The sequence below is a fragment of the Bombina bombina genome, chromosome 6 (genome assembly GCF_027579735.1).
Source record: "Bombina bombina isolate aBomBom1 chromosome 6, aBomBom1.pri, whole genome shotgun sequence".
Classification (NCBI taxonomy): Eukaryota; Metazoa; Chordata; class Amphibia; order Anura; family Bombinatoridae; genus Bombina; species Bombina bombina.
In genome coordinates this window covers 765,266,935-765,290,370 of record NC_069504.1, presented here as the reverse complement: position 1 = coordinate 765,290,370, position 23,436 = coordinate 765,266,935, and the positions used below count along the sequence as shown (strand labels likewise).

The 23,436-nt window shown below is 37.0% G+C and overlaps 1 protein-coding gene across 2 annotated transcripts in view; it reads left to right on the top strand.

Moving 5' to 3' along the window:
• The first annotated feature begins 12,369 nt into the window (after positions 1 to 12,369).
• LOC128662256 (uncharacterized) overlaps positions 12,370 to 23,436 on the top strand; it is a 78,099-nt gene continuing 67,032 nt past the window's right edge. For both annotated transcript variants that reach the window (XM_053716078.1, XM_053716077.1), the window contains exon 1: positions 12,370 to 12,571. In XM_053716078.1, coding sequence (XP_053572053.1) covers positions 12,484 to 12,571 — 88 coding nt within the window. In that variant the 5' untranslated portion in view covers positions 12,370 to 12,483. The remainder of the gene's footprint in view (positions 12,572 to 23,436) is intronic.

Genomic DNA, 23,436 nt, shown 5'->3' with positions numbered 1-23,436 from the left:
GGTTCTTTTGCACCTTCTAATAAATGCCTCCAATGTTCTAAGGAACTTTTAATTGCTAAAAGTTCCTTATCACCAATGCTATAGTTGGATTCGGCTGGAAGTAGAGTTCTGGAGTAAAAGGCCACAGGGTGTGTTTCTTGATTTCTTTTTCCTTTTTGTGATAGCACTGCTCCTATGCCAGTGTTGGAGGCATCAACTTCTACAATGAATTGGGATTGGTAATCCGGTAAAGTCAGTACCGGTGCTGTGGAGAAACAGTGTTTAAGTTTGTTGAAAGCTTTTTCAGCTTCTTCATTCCAATGGTATTTACGGGTTTTTCTTGTAAGTTGTGTTAATGGTCGTACAATAGTAGAAAAGTCTTTGATGAACTTTCTGTAGAAGTTCGAGAAACCCAGAAACCTCTGCAGTGCTCGAACAGATCGTGGTATGGTCCAATCCTGGATAGCTTTTATTTTTTCAGGATCCATTTGGACCATATGAGGTGATAGGATATAACCAAGGAATTTAATTTGCTTGACATGGAAATTACATTTTTCCAGTTTAGCGAATAATCTATGTTGTCTTAAGCGGGTCAGAACCCAGCGCACGTGTTTCACGTGGTCTTGTAAGTTGGTGGAATAGATAAGGATATCATCCAGATAAATCACAACACATACATCCATTAAATCTCGGAATATCTCATTAATGAAGTGTTGGAAAGTTGCTGGTCCGTTACTTAAGCCAAAAGGCATAACGTTGTACTGAAATAACCCATAATGGGTACGAAAAGCTGTTTTCCATTCATCTCCTTTCTTGATCCGGATTAAATTGTACGCCCCCTTTAAGTCTAATTTAGTATAAATGGTGGCATTGGTGAGTCTTTCCAGTAATTCTGGTATTAGAGGCAAAGGGTAACGGTTTTTAACTGTAATCGCGTTTAAGGCTCTGTAATCTATTATGGGTCTTAAACTTAAATCTTTATTTTTAACAAAAAATATACCAGCTGCAGCTGGTGAGGTGGAGTGTGAAATAAAACCCTTTTTAAGGTTATCGTCTAAGTATGAACGCAAATGAGTAAGCTCATCCTGGGACAGAGGATATATTTTACCATAGGGTATTTGAGATCCTGGTATTATTTCTATGGGGCAATCAAATTCACGGTGTGGTGGCAAAGATTCAGCCTCTTTCATATCAAATACGTCTACCAAATCAGAATATGCCGTTGGTATACCATTCTCAATAGAAGATATGGAACAGTGTGGGTAACATGTATTTGTGCAGTATTCAGATCTTAAACTTATCTTATCCTTTAACCAATTAATGCTTGGATTATGTGTCTTTAACCACTTGTATCCCAAGATAACAGTGTGCCTATCAATAGGAATAATATCATATGTAAGATATTCTGTGTGACCATCTTTAGTTGTTGTGAGTAAGGGAATAGTATGATGTGTAATTGGGCCCTTCTGTATCAGAGTACCATCTATTAACTTCACAAAAACCGGTTGCTGTTTACACACTATGGGAATTTTATTTTTCTTAACAAAGGCAACATCAATGTATATTCCTGAAGCCCCGGAATCTATTAATGCTTCACTCTGGATGTGGAGTCGGTCCCACTGTAGGGAGAGAGAAACAGTGAGCTGGGTAGCAATAGTTAAATTACATAATGATGTTACATTCATGGCCTTACCCTTCTTTTGTTTTGCTAGGAGGGGGCAAGTTGAGACTGTGTGCTCCTTGTGAGCGCAGTACAAGCATAAATTTCCTAATCTTCTTCTTGTTTTCTCCTCTTGAGTCAGAGGTCCTTTGATTTCCCCAATCTCCATTGGGGTGCTGGAAGCCAAATTTCTGTCCTGGGTGTACGATGAGGGATAGATGCGCTTAACAGAGGGGTCATACATGCCTTTTTCAGCTTTTCTCTCCCTCAGACGTCTATCCAACGTAGTGCTTAACTTAATTAAACCAGTAAGTGTTTCAGGAAGTTCCAGTCGAGAGAGTTCATCTTTTAAGGATTCGGACAACCCTAGGCGGAACTGGTTACGGAGGCTTACCTCATTCCATAATGAGTCAGAGGCCCACATCTGGAAATCGGTAGTGTATTCCTCTACAGTCCGTTTCCCTTGTTTGAGTGACCGAAGTTTAGTCTCAGCTTGTAGTTGGCTGTTTGAGTCTTCATAAAGATTTGTCATTGCTGCAAAGAAATCATTTAAGGAATCTAAAATGGGGTTATTTTGCTCAAAAAATCTGTTAGCCCAAGTGCGTGGTTCTCCTAATAAGTAAGAAATTGTGGTGCAGACCTTAATCCTATCTGAATGGTAGGTGCGTGGTTTCAGTGAGAACAACAGGTTGCAAGCATTTTTGAAATCACGGAACTCAGATCTTTTCCCAGAGAAAGGTGTTGGTGTATGTACTTGTGGTTCTGGTATATCCACTTGTTTAGGTGTTAAACAGTCTTTTATCATAGCTTTTATAGCTTTATTCTCTGTCTGAATCTCCTGTATGGCATGGGCTAAGTATTCCAATTTCTGGTACACATTACTGAATTCATTTTTTACTGTGGGATCCATGTTTAATAATCAAAACAGGACCTGTTCTTGGCCTGATTATTATGTAATGAATCCAGTGCTCAGTTACCAGAAAAGGTTTAAATGTAGCTCTTTTGTCTAACAATTTCTGCAAACACAGACTCAGTTTGGTCAGAAAAGGAAACAGTGAGCAATTAATTGCCAGTAGGAGTGGATACAAGGTAACACAAATTACCTCTAATCAGAAGTATAATGAACAAGGTTATTGGATGGATTCACTATAGTAATCAAATGTCACAGTTGTATTCCAGATAGTAAAGTAGAATCCTTCACACACATTCACCCATAAAATATTTACAGTCTCAAACACACAGTCTGTCTCAGGTTGATAAATAAACTTATGCACAGCTGAGTCAGGAATCAGGAATGTAACTTACACAGAGCTGAGGAGTAGCAGGTAGTCCGGATTAACTTTGGAGTAAGAGAAAGAGGACAAATCCTAGTAAGCTGTAAGCAGATAGAAAGTTACAGGAACGATTTACCTGAGAGGCTTCACGGAGGAGCAGCGGTGCTGTATTGAAGGCTTGCGGTGAATGTGTGACTCACTTCCGGTTAGTAGAAACAGAAGTTGGAGAGTAGCTGAGGTATCGCGGTCAGTGATGGAAACTGACAGGCGCTGCAAAGGGAGAGCTGCAAATGGATTTTCCAGTAGCGGTTATGCACAGGTAAATAGGGCATAAAGTTAATCACTCTGGAACAAAAGTAGATCCACAAGGTCAAACTGTGGATAGTTGATAGAGATCCCCTGAGGGTTCTAGGAATTGGTAATGGACCTGAAGTTGTGGCAAATGGTTACAAACGAAAGGCTGCTTGTATTCTCAATAATCAGGCAAGGTCTGGAAGTAGGAGGCTCCCTTTTAAAGGAGGGAAGTGCATGCAGGGAGATACCTTAAAGGTATATCACAGCAACTGACTCATTTTGCCTATATATATATATATATATATATATATATATATATATATATATATATATATATATATATACACATACATTAATTTTATATATATATATATATATATATATATATATAAAACAGAAGAGGGAAGGGCGCACAGCAGAAAAGTCCTTCCTAGTGTAGTATATCAGATAACTTGAAAGTAGTTCAAAAATATATAGCCAAATGAACACTCACGTGTAACAACCTCAGCTCTTATGAGGTATGGATAAATCCATATATTCAATAAAACATTTTTAATAATATAATTGTGCCAAAAATCTTAGTATAGTTCTAATCAATACATATATGAGTTCATACAAAATGATCCACATCCGTTGCAAAGAGAATATCTAAAACACTTCTCTTACACTTAATTTACCTTCTCGGTCGTCTCAACACTGGAACGTGATCAATTGCCTGCACTGAAAGCATACTTGAGTCTGAGATGTGTAAATCACTAAAATGACGAGCTAGGTGTACTACTTTCGTGATCATGAATAAATCTCAAGTGCTCTAGAAATCTTTCCCTGAGGGGTCTTTTGGTCCTGCCTACGTACTGACGGGAGCTTACCATGCTTGTTAATGTTAGGTAATAAGGAAGGGGATACAGCATTGACAATTGTTTTACCTCTTTTCGATACAAAATTGCATCCTTCTTTTACTACTTCTTTTAAGATGGGATCTAAGTAGAGAATGGGTATACACTCCCTAATAATATTGCAGATTTTATTATATTCTTGGCTATACGTTGTAATAAACATGGGCTTTTTTTCTGTATTATGAGGCTTGTGCCTTTTGGTAAGTAACTCCTCCCTCAAGATTTACTTGATGATGTGCTGCATGTAAAGCTCTCTCATTGTAGCCTCTTTCTACTAACTTTCTGGTTAAATCAGCTGCATTTTTATTATAGCTTTCTTCACGTTTACAAATCCTTTTCACCCTCAAATACTGTCCATTAGGGATCGCTTTGATAGTATGATTTGGATGACATGAATTAGATCTTAAAATTGTGTTGCTGGCACTCAGCTTCGAATAAAGCATTGTATCAATTGTAGGACTGACCAAATACCCTGTGAGGGTAACATCAAGAAAATTCACACTATTCCCGTGTTGCTCTCCACAAAAAAAAAGTCACAGGAATTGTCATTAAGGTAATCAATAAAGGGTTTAACCTTAGTGGGTTCACAATCCAAGACACATATCAAATCATCTATGTACAGGTTGGCAAAGGAGGGGGCAAATTTGGCCCCCATAGCGGTCCCATGTCTTTGCAAGTAGAATTTCCTATTAAACTTGAAATAATTCTGAGACAAGAGGTACTCAATTGATTGCAACAAAAAAGTCTTAGTAACACTCTCATAACCACTTTGATGCTCCAAAAAATATTCATGGCCTTTGTCATGTTCGATACATGTATACAGTGATGAAACATCAACTGTTAAAAATGTGTAAGTTTTTTTTCCCAGTGTATCTTTTCCAGCATCAAAAGAAGAAGGTGGTATCCTGTAAATAACCTGGAAGATCGTTAACTAGGGGTTGCAAAAAAGAATCAACAAGTTCTGAAAGTGGTTCATTGAGTGAGCCTATTCCTGCTATGATGGGGTGTATGTCACTGGGGGTTCTTGGGATCTTTATGAGTCTTGGGAAGACTATGAAAAAGTGGTATAACCGGGTATTTTGGTAATAAAAATTATTTTGTGGATGCAGTTATTAAACCATTATGCTTCACATATAATACTAATCCTACCAAAATGCTTCTGAAATTCCTAGTGGAATCCTCCAATAAACTCTCATATACGTCCCTGTCATTTAATTGTCTCTGAGATTCTGACAAATAGGAGTCTCTGTCTAAAACAACTACATTACCCCCTTTGTCTGAGGCACGGATCACTAGCTTTTCATTATTGCTTAGATTTTTTAAAGCTTTCTTTTCTAAAGGGGTAATGTTGTCACTAGATTTATGAGTAGCCACTGTACTTTTTAAATTCCTAAGACGCTCCTCAACTGTATGCTGAAAAACCTCAAGAGCTTGACCTCTAGCATGTATTGGATAAAACTTACTCTTTCTACTCAAATGGCCACTACAGATATCCTTTTCCTGTAATAACTTCTCCCCCTGACCAGTGATTTCGGATAACAAATCCTGTAAATCAATTATTGCACATTGATCACTAAAATTCAAAGAATCAATATCAATGGAAACACTGGTAGGGGTTGAAGGAATACTGTTGAATCCTGAAAAAAATGTTTCTTTAGGGTAAGTTTGCACGCAAACTAATTAACATGTCTGATAAAGTCACTGATGACACATTAAGAACATTCTTGTTTATGCATATTTCTTGCGTTGCTAGAATCTGGTTTGATAAGTTTTTTTCTCCACACTTTTCCCAGTCTCTTTCTGACTGAATTTTCCATTAGATATGTGCAATTCGTTTTGGATCGATTCGTAAATTCGGAAAATTCGGAGATTCGGATCGAACCGAATTTCCGAATTAAAATACTGACGAATTTACAGAATAAATCCGAATTAGTTCGGATTTATTCGGTACATTCAGATGGCCATGGATTACACTAGTATTGTACAGTATATTAGGTTATATCACTCTGCTATGGGTTACACCTAATATACAGTACATAATACTAGTCTAATCCCACCTAACACTTACCGAAATTCCGAATTTCCGAACCGAACCGAATCCAGCCGAATTTCTTCGAATCCGAATGAATCCGAAATGAATACGAACCGAATCGATTCAAAATTTTCCGAATTCGAATCAATCCGAACCGAAATTTGAAAAATTCTGAATCGATCCGAACCGAACCGAATTTTTTCGCCATGCACATTTCTATTTTCCATGACCTTTTTCTCTCCCTCCTCGATGTGTTTTTTTCTTCTTGCCCCCAGATGAGCATGGCGCTGGTTTAGAGATTCATCCTGGAGTATCCAATACAGATACATTAGACACAGCAATGTCTTCTAAGTTGTTATCATTATCTGAGAATTCGATTTCATATTCTGTATCAGAAAATATAACTTTTTTAAAACTTTTGTGGATTTATTTTTATTTTTCTTAAAGGGGTTCTGCTTGTTTTTATCCCTTCTAAAGGTTTGTCCCAATGACCAACTTGTTGTTCTCATAGTCCCTCTTGTCTCGTCATCTTTCGTGATTTGTAATCCCACAATTCCTGTTTGAAAGCATCCCATAAAAAATTTGAGTCATATTTCCTAAATTCTGGATCATGTTGTACAGACTTTAATTTTTCTTTTATATCCTGAAGTTCTTCAATAAGTTGTGCTCTCTGTTTCTTTTTAAATTCATTTAATAGATCTATTAATTAAAAGGAGCAGATATCCAATACTTTATTCCAACGTGCAATTAACTCAAAATCCGTAACTATAAATGATGGAAACTTATGGATACGTAGTCCATGGGCTATTCTTTTACTGTTTCTATAAATGAGGAATGTTTTTATATCAAGATCCAATTTGATGTCTCTCATTCTCATGGCATCTATTTCCTAAAATAGTCAATTCTGCACATAAGGGGGTATTCATCTACAGCTTCATCATACTCACAAGATTCATCAATGCTTTTGAACACATAGGCCTCTAGTTATCAAGCTCCGTATTTACCTGCATTCGCCGGCCCCAATATGCTCGCCTAAGCTCGCCTAACATCGCTGCCACGGACCTGAATACGTTCGCCAAAGTTATCAAGAAAGCTGTCAAGAAGCCGCGCACCAAGTACGGAGCGATGAGCAGTGGACTGTTGTTAACTGACAGTCATCGATCTCGCTGCTCATCGGCTTCTTCGCAGCTTTCTTGCTAGCCTGTCACTAAGCACCCACACTATACTATACTATTATACCCCCTAAACCGCCGCTCCCCGAGCCCCCCACACCTAAATAAACTTATTACCCCCTAAACCGCCGCTCCTGGACCCCTCTGCAACTATAATAAATATATTAACCCCTAAAATAAATAAATAAACTTATTAACCCCTAAACCGCCGCACCCGGAGCCCTCCACCACCTACATTACATTTATTAACCCCTATTCTGCCCCCCTACACCGCCGCCACCTACAGTACATTGATTAACCCCTAATCTACCCCCCTACACTGCCGCCACTATATTAAATGAATTAACCCCTAAACCTAAGTCTAACCCTAACCCTAACACCCCCTAACTTAAATATTATTTAAATTAATCTAAATAAATATTCCTATAATTAAATAAATTATTCCTATTTAAAACTAAATACTTACCTATAAAATAAACCCTAAGATAGCTACAATATAACTAATAGTTACATTGTAGATATTTTAGTTTTTTTTTATTTTACAGACAACTTTGTAATTATTTTAACTAGGTACAATAGCTATTAAATAGTTATTAACTATTTAATAGCTACCTAGTTAAAATAAATACAAAATTACTTGTAAAATAAATCCTAACCTAAGTTACAATTACACCTAACACTACACTATCATTAAATAAATTAAATTAACTAACTACAATTACCTAACATTAAATAAAATTAACTAAAAATAACTAAAGTACAAAAAAACAACAACTCTAAATTACAGAAAATAAAAAAATTACAAGAATTTTAAACTAATTACACCTAATATAAGCCCCCTGATAAAATAAAAAAGCCCCCCCAAAATAATAAAATTCCCTACCATAAACTAAATTACAAATAGCCCTTTAAAGGGACTTTTGCGGGGCATTGCCCCAAAGTAATCAGCTCTTTTATCAGCCCTTAAAAGGGCCTTTTGCAGGGCATTGCCCCAAAGTAATCAGCTCTTTTACCTGAAAAAAAAGAAATACAACCCCCCCAACATTAAAACCCACCACCCACACACCCCTACTCTAAAACCCACCCAATCCCCCCTTAAAAAAACCTAACACTACCCCCTTGAAGATCACCCTACCTTGAACCATCTTCACCCAACCGGGCACAAGCGGTCATCCGATCCGTCCAGAAGCCTTCATCGAATCCGGGCAGAAGAGGTCCTCCAAGCAGCAGATGTCTTCATCCAAGCGGCATCTTCTATCTTCAATCAACCAGAGTGGAGCGGAGCCATCTTGAATCCAACCGACGCGGAGCCATCCTCTTCCATCAACATCCTAACACCGAATGAAGGTTCCTTTAAAAGACGTCATCCAAGATTGCGTCCCTTGAATTCCGATTGGCTGATAGGATTCTATCAGCCAATCGGAATTAAGGTAGGAAAAATCCGATTGGCTGATTGCATCAGCCAATCGTATTGAGCTTGCATTCTATTGACTGATTGGAACAGCCAATAGAATGCGAGCTCAATCCGATTGGCTGATTGCATCAGCCAATCGGATTTTTCCTACCTTAATTCCGATTGGCTGATAGAATCAGCCATCGGAATTCAAGGGATGCCATCTTGGATGACGTCATTTAAAGGAACCTTCATTCGGTGTTAGGACGTCGATGGAAGAGGATGGCTCCGCGTCGGCTGGATTCAAGATGGCTCCGTCCGCTCCGGTTGATTGAAGATAGAAGATGCCGCTTGGATGAAGACATCTGCCGCTTGGAGGACCTCTTCTGCCCGGATTCGATGAAGACTTCTGGACGGATCGGATGACCGCTTGTGCCCGGCTGGGTGAAGACGGCTCAAGGTAGGGTGATCTTCAAGGGGGTAGTGTTAGGTTTTTTTAAGGGGGGTAGTGGGGGTGTGTGGGTGGTGGGTTTTAATGTTGGGGGGTATTGTATTTCTTTTTTTTTCAGGTAAAAGAGCTGATTACTTTGGGGCAATGCCCTGCAAAAAGCCCTTTTAAGGGCTGGTAAAAGAGCTGATTACTTTGGGGCAATGCCCCGCAAAAGGCCCTTTTAAGGGCTATTTGTAATTTAGTTTAGGGTAGGGAATTTTATTATTTTGGGGGGCTTTTTTATTTTATTAGGGGGCTCAGATTAGGTGTAATTAGTTTAAAATTCTTGTAATTTTTTTTATTTTCTGTAATTTAGAGGGGTTTTTTTGTACTTTAGTTATTTTTAGTTAATTTTATTTAATGTTAGGTAGTTGTAGTTAATTCATTTAATTTATTTAATGATAGTGTAGTGTTAGGTGTAATTGTAACTTAGGTTAGGATTTATTTTACAGGTAATTTTGTAGTTATTTTAACAAGGTAGTTATTAAATAGTTAATAACTATTTAATAACTATTGTACCTAGTTAAAATAAATACAAAGATGCCTGTAAAATAAATATAGATCCTAAAATAGATACAATGTAATTATGAATTATATTGTAGCTATCTTAGGGTTTATTTTATAGGTATTTAGTTTTAAATAGGAATAATTTATTTAATTATAGGAATATTTATGTAGATTAATTTAAATAATATTGAAGTTAGGGGGGTGTTAGGGTTAGGGTTAGGGGTTAATAGATATAATGTTAGGGGTTAATAGATATAATGTAGGTGGCGGCGATGAATGGGGGGGCAGATTAGGGGTTAATAAATGTAATGTAGGTGGCGATGGGCTCCTGGAGCGGCAGTTTAGGGGTTAAACAATTTATTATAGTTGTGGCGGGGTCCGGGAGCGGCGGTTTAGGAGTTAAACAATTTATTTATTTGCGGCGGAGCGGCGGTTTAGGGGTTAAACAATTTATTTATTTGCGGCAGGGTCTGGGAGCGGTGGTTTAGGGGTTAATAAGCTTAATGTAGGCGGCGGCGGTGTAGGGGGGCCAGATTAGGGGTGTTTAGACTCGGGGTACATGTTAGGGTGTTAGGTGCAGACACTTCCCATAGAAATCAATGGGATATCGGGCAGCAGCGAACATGAGCTCTTGCTGCTGTCAGACTCCCATTGATTCCTATGGGATCCGCCGCCTCCAGGGCAGCGGATTGAAAACCAGGTACACTGGCCCGGAATAGTGGCGAGCGTACCTGCTAGTTGTTTGATAACTAGCAAAAGTAGTCAGATTGTGCCGAACTTGCGTTCGGAACATCTGGAGTGACCAACCATCGATCTGTGTCGGACTGAGTCCGGCGGATCGTATGTTACGTCACTAAATTCTACTTTTGCCGGTCTGTAGGACTTGATAACTTCAGCGAATCAGCCTCGCCACAAATACGCTGCGGAATTCCAGCGTATTTGCGGTTGACGGCTTGATAACTAGAGGCCATAATCTTCCTCCTCAGCGGTCTCCATGTTAAGCTGTTGTTTAAAATACCTGTTACACTGAATCTATTTAATTGAATACACCTGCCTCATCTTCAGCCTTACACTATACAAATGCCCGCAAAATACTGAGCAACATATGATATACAAAGACCAATTTTACTAGGGATTGTAAGAGGCAGCCTATCTTGACTCAGACGAAAACAATGCATATATGTACAAAGGTAGTCAGAGGCGCACTAGTACTGTCCCTGGAGCTCTTCAGTAATGGCACAGTAGGACTCCTACTCATTACTGAAGAGCCCCAGGGACAGTACTAGTGCGCCTCTGACTACCTTTGTACATATATACATTTCAGACATTACTGGAGATGTAATGGAGTTTAGTAGACCAACAGTTGAGTTGTTCGCCCTATGAACGGAGGACAGGTGAATCAGCTTCATCTGTTTACTTCAACCGGTAATAAGATGTCTACCTGTAATCAAGACTAAATAACCAAACATGAAAACAACAAACATTAAAACACATCTTGAGTCCTGCTAGAGAGAGGTACAGCATTTTATCTTCATTATAAACATGCCTTGGATGGGAGAAAAAGATAAGGGGGGGGGCTGGGAGGTTGCAGGGAAATGAGAAGTAAGAGATGAGAAGGAAAGAAGAAGAGAGTAGTGGGGAGGATAGGAGGTTGGGTTATTTGAAGGCCAAACTGTCAATGCAAATACAATGTGACATCTGGCAGCTATTGGTATATTGAGTGTTGTTGAGTTATGCTTGTAAATTACCTAGTAAAGGTTCCCAGTAGGCCTGCTGTTGTTTATATATATATATATATATATATATATATATATATATATATACACAGGTAGCCCTCGTTTTACAACGGTTCAATTTACACCATTTCAGAATAACAACCTTTTTTTCCAGTCATGTGACTGCTATTGAAAAGCATTGAGAAGCAGTGCATTTATTAAAATAGCCAGTAGGTGGAGCTGTCCGCTTGTGTTGCAGCAAAGCCAAGCAAGTTGAAATTAATCAGTTTAACCAGACCTGAGCTATCGAGCAGATTTCAAAGGAACAAGATCTTCCTGTCTATAAATCAGTCCAGATTGGAATGCATAGAAAGAACTGTTTGCAGAAAAATGCAAGTGAAGTCTGTGTTGTGTGATTATTGTATTAGGTTTAGCAAATGTTTTTGTTCATTTAACTTAGTTTAATTATATATTCTGTGTTGTGTGATTATTTTATTAGGTTTATAATGCTTTTTAGCATTTAAAGTCTTCATTTCAAAGCTTTAAAAATAATGTATTAGGTGTTACTTATGACAATTTTGAGAGGGGCCTGGAACATATCTCCCTCACTTCCCACTGACTTACATTATAAACTGGGTTTCAATTTACAACGGTTTCGATTTACAACCATTCCTTCTGGAACCTAACCCCGGCGTAAACTGAGGGCTACCTGTATAATATATATATATATATATATATATATATATATATATATATATATATATATATATATATATATATATATATATATATAAAAAGCTTGAATATAGTTTTGAATAGTTCCTCTGTCTGTTTCCTGTATGATAAGTGTTCCTTTTGAATCCTCTAGTGTCACTATCGTTTTGATGCTTGCTTCCTGATTCCTGGCAGTGTGTATTTATCAAACATACACACAAATTATTCATGCATGCATTTACCCTCCCATGCCATGCACACATACACTTAATCTTCCATATCATTTAGTTTTTACACATATTAATAACAGACATAACTTGTATCAATATATACTACAAAAATATATACAATTGTATAATGTCCTATACTAACATCTATAGGAATGTGGACTTCCTCTCTTCCCAAGAAAGCCCGAAACACCTTAAAAAACCGAAGAGCCTTTCAGGTAATAATTAAGCTTTGATTACATGACATGGAAAGAATTTATACATTCTAAGAAGTGAAATCGCTCTTTGTCTCGTCTCCAAGCAGTTCACACTTAAAGGGCTGTTATAGTTAAAAAAATGACATGCTCTAATTCTTTAGAGTGTGTAATTTTAGCACTAGATGCACCTCTATGTGTGTCTAATCCCTGCTAAGGGGATTAAACACATAGTAGAAGTAACACTTAGGACCCACAGAGCAATTCTAGTGGTCTTATAGCTAGCAGGGCTGACTGGGTCAACGGCAGTTTACGCTCAGGACCACCAGTGCTCTGTGGGTTCTGAGTGACACTTCTACTATGTGTTTAAACCCTGCTGTCACTATTAGAGCATGCCATGTTTTACTATAATTGCCCTTTAAAGCTTGGCCTGTCTTTTCATCTTTAATTTTTTCATGTTAAGGAGTGTGTTATTGTCTTTTTTTGTAGGTTTGTTTAATTTTGTCCTTGTCTATTTTTTTAATATTTGTCATTGTTATATTTTATCCTATTTCTCAGACACCATAGCAACCCTTAAAGTTGATGCTCTCACATTTAAATTCTTCTTGATTTGTGTATCGAATTCAGCATACAATAATGTTCTTGCTGCCAGTTACGCTTTAAAATTGAATTTTATTTAGCTCTGTTTTTTTCTTTGTAACTTTCTTATACTATTGGATTTTCTCACTGCATTTTTCATAAACAGATTATCTTAGAAAAACTCTAAATATGATGATTCCGACAGCGCATGCAATTTTAAACAAAATTCTAATTTATTACTATTATAATTTTTTCTTTTTCTCTTTGTATCTTTTGTTGAAAAGCAGGGACAAAAGCTGAGAAGACTGCACATGTCTGGATCACTATATGGCAGCAGTTTTGCAAGAATGTTATCCACTTGAAAGAGCACACAATGCCAGCACTATTTCCGGCCATACAGTGCTCCAGACACCTACCTAGGTATCTCTTCAACAAAGAATACCATGGGAATAAAGAAAATTTGACAATGAAGTAAATTAGAAACTATTTTAAAATTGTGTGCTCTGTCTGAATCACAAAAGAAAAGTTCTGGGTTTCGTGTCTCTTTAAAGGGACATTAAACCCACATTTTTTCTTTCATGATTTAGAAAGAGCACGCCATTTTAAACAACTTTCTAATATACTTCTATTGTCTAATGTGCTTCATTCTCTTGATATACTTTGCGGAAAAGCATATCTAGATAGGCTCAGTAGCTGCTGATTGGTTGCTGCACATAGATGCCTCGTCTGATTGGCTCACTCATGTGCATTGCTATTTCTTCAACAAAGGATATCTAAAGAATGAAGCAAATTAGATAATAGAAGTAAATTGTAATGTTGTTTAAAATTGTATTCTCTATCTGAATCATGAAAGAACATTTTTGGGTTTAGTATCCCTTTAAATGATTTCAATATTGTATTAAGGATCTAATAATAATAAAAAAAATAGCAGCATCTTTATTTTTTTAATAAATTAACAGCAAATAGCAATTTTTGGGGGCTAAAGTTGGCGGGAGTGGGGTGTTAGAAAAAAATAAACAGCACTAAAAAGTGCCTTTACATTGTGGTTTATGGGGACTGTGTGTTCCCAGTAAATATATATGTATATGCTTATATATATATATATATATTTATTTATGTGTTAATATGTGTATATACATATATATTTATGTGGTAATATGCGTTTATACACATATTAACACATAAATAGACATGTGCGATTCGGTTCGGATCGATTCGGAAATTCGGCCGAATTCGTAAAATTCGGGATTCGGATCGATTCAAATTTCCAAATTAAAATAGTGCAGAATCTAACGAATAAATCCAAATTAGTTCAGATTTATTCGGATTTATTCGGTAGATTCGGATGGCCATGGATTACACTAGTATAGTACAGTATATTAGGTTATATCACTCTGCTATGGGTTACACCTAATATACAGTACATAATACTAGTCTAATACACAGCACATCCCACCTAACACTTACCGAACCGAATCCGAATGAATTTATTTGAATCCGAACCAAATTGATTCAAATTTTTCCGAATTCGAATCAATCCGAACCGAAATTCAAAAAAATCCGAATAGATCCGAAACGAACCAAATTTTTTCGCCATGCACATGTCTACACAGAAATATATATGTACTGTATATAATCATATACATATATATTTACACTTTGCTGCCATCGCTGCACTACTGATCCCCTGCGCTGAACGAGGCTCCCATTGGAGCCTATGGAAGCGCGCTCTCATGAGCGCAATGCTTCCTAACAATACAAACACGAGGTCGCGTTAGCATTGTGCTCAACTTGTAATACCAGTGCTGGTATTACTCACTAAAGCGCTAATATCAATTTCTCGAAAGCAATATTTAGAGCTTCACTTGTAATATGGCCTAATTTTTGAAAAGGTAGAGGTTCATAGGTGCATATAGGACTGAAGGTCTTCACTGCAGGCCATGGGCCATTTAGTAAGTAAAATATTATGAAATCATAATACTTTTCTTTATTGTATGCAGGGCAGGTTCTATAATTGGATCATGGGACACAGGCAGCATTATAGGTGGTGTTTGTGATAACGAATACTGTCATATGGGGTCCACCAGTTGGGTCTCAGCATGCTGTCATGAGTAATTTAAAATGCTGACTATGGCTGGCTTCATATTGTAATAATCTGGCAGTTGGGGGGTGGGATTATTTATGTATTGGCTACTTACAGCACAATGTCTTGAGCCAGCCCTGATCATATGACATCTTGTTAAAGGGACAGTCTAGGCCAAAATAAACTTTCATGATTCAGATAGAGCATGTAATTTTAAACAATTTTCCAATTTACTTTCATCACCAATTTTGCTTTGTTCTCTTGGTATTCTTAGTTGAAAGCTTAACCTAGGAGGTTCATATGCTAATTTCTTAGACCTTGAAGCCGACCTCTTTCAGATTGCATTTTAACAGTTTTTCACCACTAGAGGGTGTTAGTTCACGTATTTCATGTAGATAACACTGTGCTTGTGCACGAGAAGTTATCTAGGAGCAGGCACTGATTGGCTAGACTGCAAGTCTGTCAAAAGAACTGAAAAAAGGGGCAGTTTGCAGAGGCTTAGATACAAGATAATCACAGAGGTTAAAAGTATATTATTATAACTGTGTTAGTTATGCAAAACTGGGAAATGGGTAATAAAGGGATTATCTATCTTTTAAAACAATACAAATTCTGGCGTAGACTGTCCCTTTAATCCTACCAGAGAGCTTATACTTATTAACTAACCTGCATTTTATCACTAGGCTTTATTACTAAATATTTTAAGGCAGGTTCTGTGGTCCATTGGGGGGGAGGAATCCATTACGTTAAACCCCTGCAAAGTGCTTAAACACATAGTTAAAGTAATCTTTTGATAATTTAAATAATAGAAATACTTTGAAAAGGTCATGACCTGTCTGGACCATGACAGTTTAATTTGGACTTTTATGCCCCTTTAAGTACAGTATATGCCTGACTGCAACCACCAATGTCACAGGTGATGTCACAAGCATTTGGATAGCATATTGATAGTTTGCCCAAATGCTTTTTTGTCTGAAGGACATGATAAGGCTACTTAACTTACGCTGACTCTTCTGCACAGCTTCGCTTAAAGGGACAGTCTAGTCAAAATTAAACTTTTCATGATTCAGATAGGGCATGCAATTTTTAAACAACCTTCCAATGTACTTTTATCGTCAAATTTGCTTTTTTCTTTTAGTATATTTTGTTAAAGGCTAACCCTATTTAGGCTTATAGGCATATTTTTAAGACTCTGCAGTCTACCTCTTATCTCACAGTCTGGCTGTTTGTTCATGTGTGACATATCGATAACATTGTGCTCACCCTGTGAAGTTATTTAAAGGGACACTAAACGCAATTTTTTTCTTTAATGATTCAGATAGAGCAGGCAATTTTAAGCAACTTTCTAATTCACTCCTATTAACAATTTTTCTTTGTTCTCTTGCTATCTTTATTTAAAAAGCATGAATGTGATGCATAGGAGCCGGCCCATTTTTGGTTGAGAACCTGGGTTATGCTTGCTTATTTGTGGGTAAATGTCAGCCTCCAATAAGCAAGCACTATCCATGGTGCTGAATCTAAAATGGGCTGGCTGCTAAGATTTACATTCATGATTTTCAAATAAAGTTAGCAAGAGAACGAAAAAAAGTGATAATAGGAGTAAATTAGAAAGTTGCTTAAAATTGCATGCTCTGTCTGAATCATGAAAGAAAAAAAAAATGGGTTCAGTGTCCCTTTAAGAGTCAGCACTAATTTCCTGTAATGGATGTCTGTCAAAAGAACTGAGATAAGGGGGGATAGTTATCAAGCCGTCTACTTTTCTGCCTTCGCCGGCCCAATACGCCCGCCTAAGCTCGCCTACCTTTGCCGCCGCGGACCTTGAATACGTTCGCCTAAGTTATCAAATAAAGCTGTTAAAAAGCCGCGGGGCGATGAGCAGCGGACTGTGAGAGTTATCACTCATCCGATCTCGCTGCTCTTCGGCTTTTTCCCAGCTTTATTGCTAGCCTGTCACTAAGCACCCACACTAAACTACACTGTTCTATCCCTATACCGGCGCCCCCGGAGCCTCCCGCAACTCAATAAAGTTAATAACCCCTAAACCGCCGCTCCTAGACCCTGCCGCAACTCTTATAAATGTATTAACCCCTAAACCGCCCCTCCTAGACCCTGCCGCAACTCTGATAAATGTATTAACCCCTAAACCGCCGCTCCCGGACACCGCTGCCACCTACATTATACCTAGTAACCCCTATCCTGCCCCCCCTATACCATCGCCCTCTATAATAAAATTATTAACCCCTATCCTGCTGATCCCGCACCTCGCCGCAACTAAATAGTTTAACCCCTAAACCGCCGCTCCCTGAACCCGCCGCAACCTATATTAAACCTATTAACCCCTATCCTGCCCCCCCTACACCGTTGTCACCTATAATAAATTAATTAACTCCTATCCTGCCCCCCACTACACCGCCGCCACTGTAATAAAATTATTAACCCCTAAACCTAAGTCTAACCCTAACCCTAACGCCCCCTAACTTAAATATTAATTAAATAAATCTAAATAATATTACTCTTATTAACTAAATTAATCCTATTTAAAACTAAATACTTACCTTTAAAATAAACCCTAATATAGCTACAATATAAATAATAATTATATTGTAGCTATCTTAGGATTTATTTTTATTTTACAGGCAACTTTCAATTTATTTTAACCAGGTTCAATAGCTATTAAATAGTTATTAACTATTTAATAGCTACCTAGCTAAAATAAAGAGAAATGTACCTGTAAAATAAAAACTAACCTAAGTTACAATTACACCTAACACTACACTATACTTAAATAAATTATTCCTATTTAAAACTACTTACCTGTAAAATAAACCCTAAGATAGCTACAATATAATTAATAATTACATTGTAGCTATCTTAGGATTTATATTTATTTTACAGGTAACTTTGTATTTATTTTAGCTAGTTAGAATAGTTATTAAATAGTTATTAACTATTTAATAACTACCTAGCTAAAAGAAATACAAAATTACCTGTAAAATAAATCCTAACCTAAGTTACAATTAAACCTAATACTACACTATCATTAAATTAATTAAATAAACTACCTACAAATAACTACAATTAAAATACAATTACATAAACTAACTAAAGTACAAAAAATAAAAAAAGCTAAGTTACAAAAAATAAAAAAATAAGTTACAAACATTTTAAAAATATTACAACAATTTTAAGCTACTTAAACCTAATCTAAGCCCCCTAATAAAATAACAAACCCCCCCAAAATAAAAAAATGCCCTACCCTATTCTAAATTAAATAAAGTTCAAAGCTCTTTTACCTTACCAGCCCTTAAAAGGGCCATTTGTGGGGCTTGCCCCAAAGAAAACTGCTCTTTTGCCTGTAAAAGAAAAATACAACCCCCCCCAACATTAAAACCCACCACCCACATACCCCTAATCTAACCCAAACCCCCCTTACAAAAACCTAACACTAATCCCCTGAAGATCATCCTACCTTGAGTCGTCTTCACTCAGCCGAGCAGCGATGGAACTGAAGTGGACATCCGGAGCGGAAGAAGTTAATCCTCCAAGCGGCGCTGAAGAAATCTTCCATCCGATTAAGTCATCATCCAGGCGGCGCTGAAGAAGTCTTCGATCCGGGCAATGTCATCTTCCAAGAGGCGCTGAAGAGGTCTTCTATCCGGGCGATGTCATCTTCCAAGCCGGGTCTTGAATCTTCATCCCGCCGACGCGGAACATCCTTTTTCACCGACGGACTACCGACGAATGAAGGCTCCTTTAAGGGACGTCATCCAAGATGGCGTCCCCTCAATTCCGATTGGCTGATAGGATTCTATCAGCCAATCGGAATTAAGGTAGGAAAAATCTGTTCCGATCAGCCAATAGAATGCGAGCTCAATCTGATTGGCTGATTAGATCAGCCAATCGGATTGAACTTGAATCTGATTGGCTGATTCCATCAGCCAATCAGATTTTTCCTACCTTAATTCCGATTGGCTGATAGAATCCTTCGGTTCCATCGCTGCTTGGCTGAGTGAAGACGACTCAGGGGATTAGTGTTAGGTTTTTGTAAGGGGGGTTTGGGTTAGATTAGGGGTATGTGGGTGGTGGGTTTTAATGTTGGGGGGGTTGTATTTTTCTTTTACAGGCAAAAGAGCAGTTTTCTTTGGGGCAAGCCCCACAAATGGCCCTTTTAAGGGCTGGTAAGGTAAAAGAGCTTTGAACTTTATTTAATTTAGAATAGGGTAGGGCATTTTTTTATTTTGGGAGGGTTTGTTATTTTATTAGGGGGCTTAGATTAGGTGTAAGTAGCTTAAAATTGTTGTAATATTTTTAAAATGTTTGTAACTTATTTTTTTATTTTTTGTAACTTAGCTTTTTTTATTTTTTGTACTTTAGTTAGTTTATGTAATTGTATTTAATTGTAGTTATTTGTAGGTAGATAGTGTAGTATTAGGTTTAATTGTAACTTAGGTTAGGATTTATTTTACAGGTAATTTTGTATTTCTTTTAGCTAGGTAGTTATTAAATAGTTAATAACTATTTAATAACTATTCTAACTAGCTAAAATAAATACAAAGTTACCTGTAAAATAAATATAAATCATAAGATAGCTACAATGTAATTATTAATTATATTGTAGCTATCTTAGGGTTTATTTTACAGGTAAGTATTTAGTTTTAAATAGGAATAATTTATTTAAGTATAGTGTAGTGTTAGGTGTAATTGTAACTTAGGTTAGTTTTTATTTTGCAGGTACATTTCTCTTTATTTTAGCTAGGTAGCTATTAAATAGTTAATAACTATTTAATAGCTATTGAACCTGGTTAAAATAAATTGAAAGTTGCCTGTAAAATAAAAATAAATCCTAAGATAGCTACAATATAATTATTATTTATATTGTAGCTATATTAGGGTTTATTTTACAGGTAAGTATTTAGTTTTAAATAGGATTAACTTAGTTCATAATAGAAATATTGTTTAGATTTATTTAATTAATATTTAAGTTAGGGGGGTGTTAGGGTTAGTGTTAGACTTAGGTTTAGGGGTTAATAATTTTATTACAGTGGCGGCGGTGTAGTGGGGGGCAGGATAGGGGTTAATAAATTTAATATAGGTGGCGACGGTGTAGGGGGGGCAGGATAGGGGTTAATAAATTTAATATAGGTTGCAGCGGGTTCAGGGAGCGGCGGTTTAGGGGTTAATACATTTATTATAGTTCCGGGAGCGGCGGTTTAGGGGGTAATAACTTTATTTAGTTGCGGCGGTGTAGGGGGGACAGATTAGGGGTGTTTAGACTCGGGGTACATGTTAGGGTGTTAGGTGCAGACAGCTCCCATAGAAATCAATGGGATGTCTGTCAGCAGCGAACTTGTACTTTCGCTATGGTCAGACTCCCATTGATTCCTATGGGATCCGCCGCTTCCGGGGGTGGCGGTTTGAAAACCAGATACGCTGGGCCGTAAAAGTGCCGAGCGTACCTGCTAGTCATTTGATAACTAGCAAAAGTAGTGAGATTGTGCCGCACTTGTGTGCGGAACATCTGGAGTGACGTAAGAATCGATCTGTGTCGGACTGAGTCCAGCGGATCGAAGTTTACGTCACAAAATTCTACTTTTGCCGGTCTCGAGCCTTTGATAACTAAGGCGAATCAGCCTCGCCGCAAATACGCTGCGGAATTCCAGCGTATTTGAGGTTGACGGCTTGATAACTACCCCCCAAGGAGGCTGTCTGCAGAGACTTAGATACAAGCTAATCATAGAGATGAATTGTGTATTAATATAACTGTGTTTGTTATGCAAAACTGGGGAATGGTAAATAATGGGATTAATATTTTTATATAAAATGTTTAGTTATGTGTAACAAAACAACTTTGCTATGTATTTTCATTATTATTTTGCCCCCCATTCATGTAATTTATATACAGTATATATATATATACACACACACACACACATGTGTATGTATTAATCTCACGTTAAGTCATTTGCCTGCCTATTTCTTTCTAACACCTGAGACCTTATACGTTTGAGCCTTTATAACTTTTTGATGCAATATTTTTTTTATCATTTTTATTAGACAGTGTTATTATGAGCATAACTGTAACAATGTATTTTCGATGTTTTTTGTGCAACTTTTTCGTCAAGCATAACAGATAACCAGAGCTCTGAAGTCACGATAAACCCCACGCACCTTAAATTCAGCTTCACTCAAGCAAACACATTTACTTTCAACTTGTAATACGCGCTGTACTTCCGACCCGTGCAAAGAGACGCAAAATGCCCCTTATCGCTTGCGTGCAACAGTTAGCATGCCACTCAAAATCTAACCCAAAATGAGAAACAAGCACATGTACGAAAAAAATGTGTATGATTTTGAAAACTACTTCACGGTATGCGTTATTTTTCAAATCTTCTGATATCACAAAAGGGAATGTGACACAGCGTATTTTGCTGTAATTAATGACAACCAGGATTGAATTCCTGACATATAAAGAAAGCAAACTTTAGATATTGTATATGCATTTTTTGCTTATGAACTAATATGTGCACCCCGGCACTCCACTCACTCTGCTTAGACAGTAGCTAAGGAACTAACTGGTGAACTATACAGTTTTTGCTGATCACTAAAATAGTTTTATGACACAGGAGGAAACAAATAATTTAAAGGGACACTGTAACCAAAATGTTTCTTTCCTGATTCAGATAGAGCATGAAATTTTAAGCAACTTTCTAATTTACTCCTATTATAAAATGTTCTTCATTCTCTTGGTATCTTTATTTGAAATGCAAGAATATAAGTTTAGATGCCGGCCCATTTTTGGTGAACAACCTGAGTTGTCCTTGCTGATTGGTGGATAAATTCATCCACCAATAAAAAAGTGCTGTCCAGAGTACTGAACCCAAAAAAAGCTTAGATGCCTTCTTTTTCAAATAAAGATAGCAAGAGAACGAAGAAAAATTGATAATAGGAGTAAATTAGAAAGTTGCTTAAAATTGCATGCTCTATCTGAATTACAAAAGAAAAATTTGGGTTCAGTGTCCCTTTAATCATTTACTTTAATTTAATTAGCAGTGTGATCATAAAAAATAAAAAAGTAGCGTGTCATCCTATCTAGTAGTGTAATTTGACAGTCATGTTACTTATTTCCGGTTTAACATTATCAGTTGTTATACACATTACACTATGTTTGCATTGTAAGGGTTGATTTTTTATTTCTGTGTGCTGAGGTTTTAAAGGGATATGATACCCAACAAAAATTATTTTGTGATTCAGACAGCGCATACCATTTTAAAAAAAAGTTTACAATTGACTTCTATCAAATTTGCTTTTTTCCCATGATATTCTGAGTTGAAGAGATACCTAGGTAGGCATCTGGAGCACTACATGACAAGAAATAGTACTGCCATCTAGTGCTCTTGCAAATGGAAAACTGCTGCCATATAGTGCTCCAGAAATTGGTCGGCTCCTAAGCACACTTCCCTGCTTTTCAACAAAAGATACCAAAAGAAAGAAGAAAAATTGATAAAAGAAGTAAATTGGAAAGTTGTTAAAATGCTCTATCTGAATCATGAAAGAAACATTTTGGGTTTCATATCTCTTTGAGCTTTTAAAATGTCTGTGATACATATGGGTTATCATTATTATAACCTCTTAACGGGACAGTCTACACCAGAATTTTTATTGTTTAAAAAGATAGATAATCCCTTTATTACCCATTCCCCAGTTTTGCATAACCAACACAGTTATATTAATATATGTTTAACCTATGTGATTGCCTTGTATCTAAGCCTCTGCAGACTGCCCCTTAGCTCAGTGCTTTTGACAGACATGCAGTTTAGCCAATTTGTGCAGCCTCCTAAATAACTCCACGGGAGTGAGCACAATGTTATCTATATGACACACATGAACTAGTACTGTCTAACTGTGAAAAACTTTCAAAATGCTCTGAGCTAAGAGGCGGTTTTTAACGGTTTAGAAATCAGTTTGAGCTTAAATAGGTTAGCTTTTCAAAAATACCACAAAGAGAACAAAACAAATTTGATGATAAAAGTAAATTGGAAAGTTGTTTAAAATTACATTCCCTATCTGAATCATGAAAGTTTAATTTTGACTAGACTGTCCCTTTAATTCTTGTGTGAAATATCTATAATATTTAACATAAAAACAACGAAAACCGAACCCGGCTCCAAACGAATCATGCAATAGCCAACTTCTTCATAAAGGCAAAGTCCTTTATTGGCATAATCCA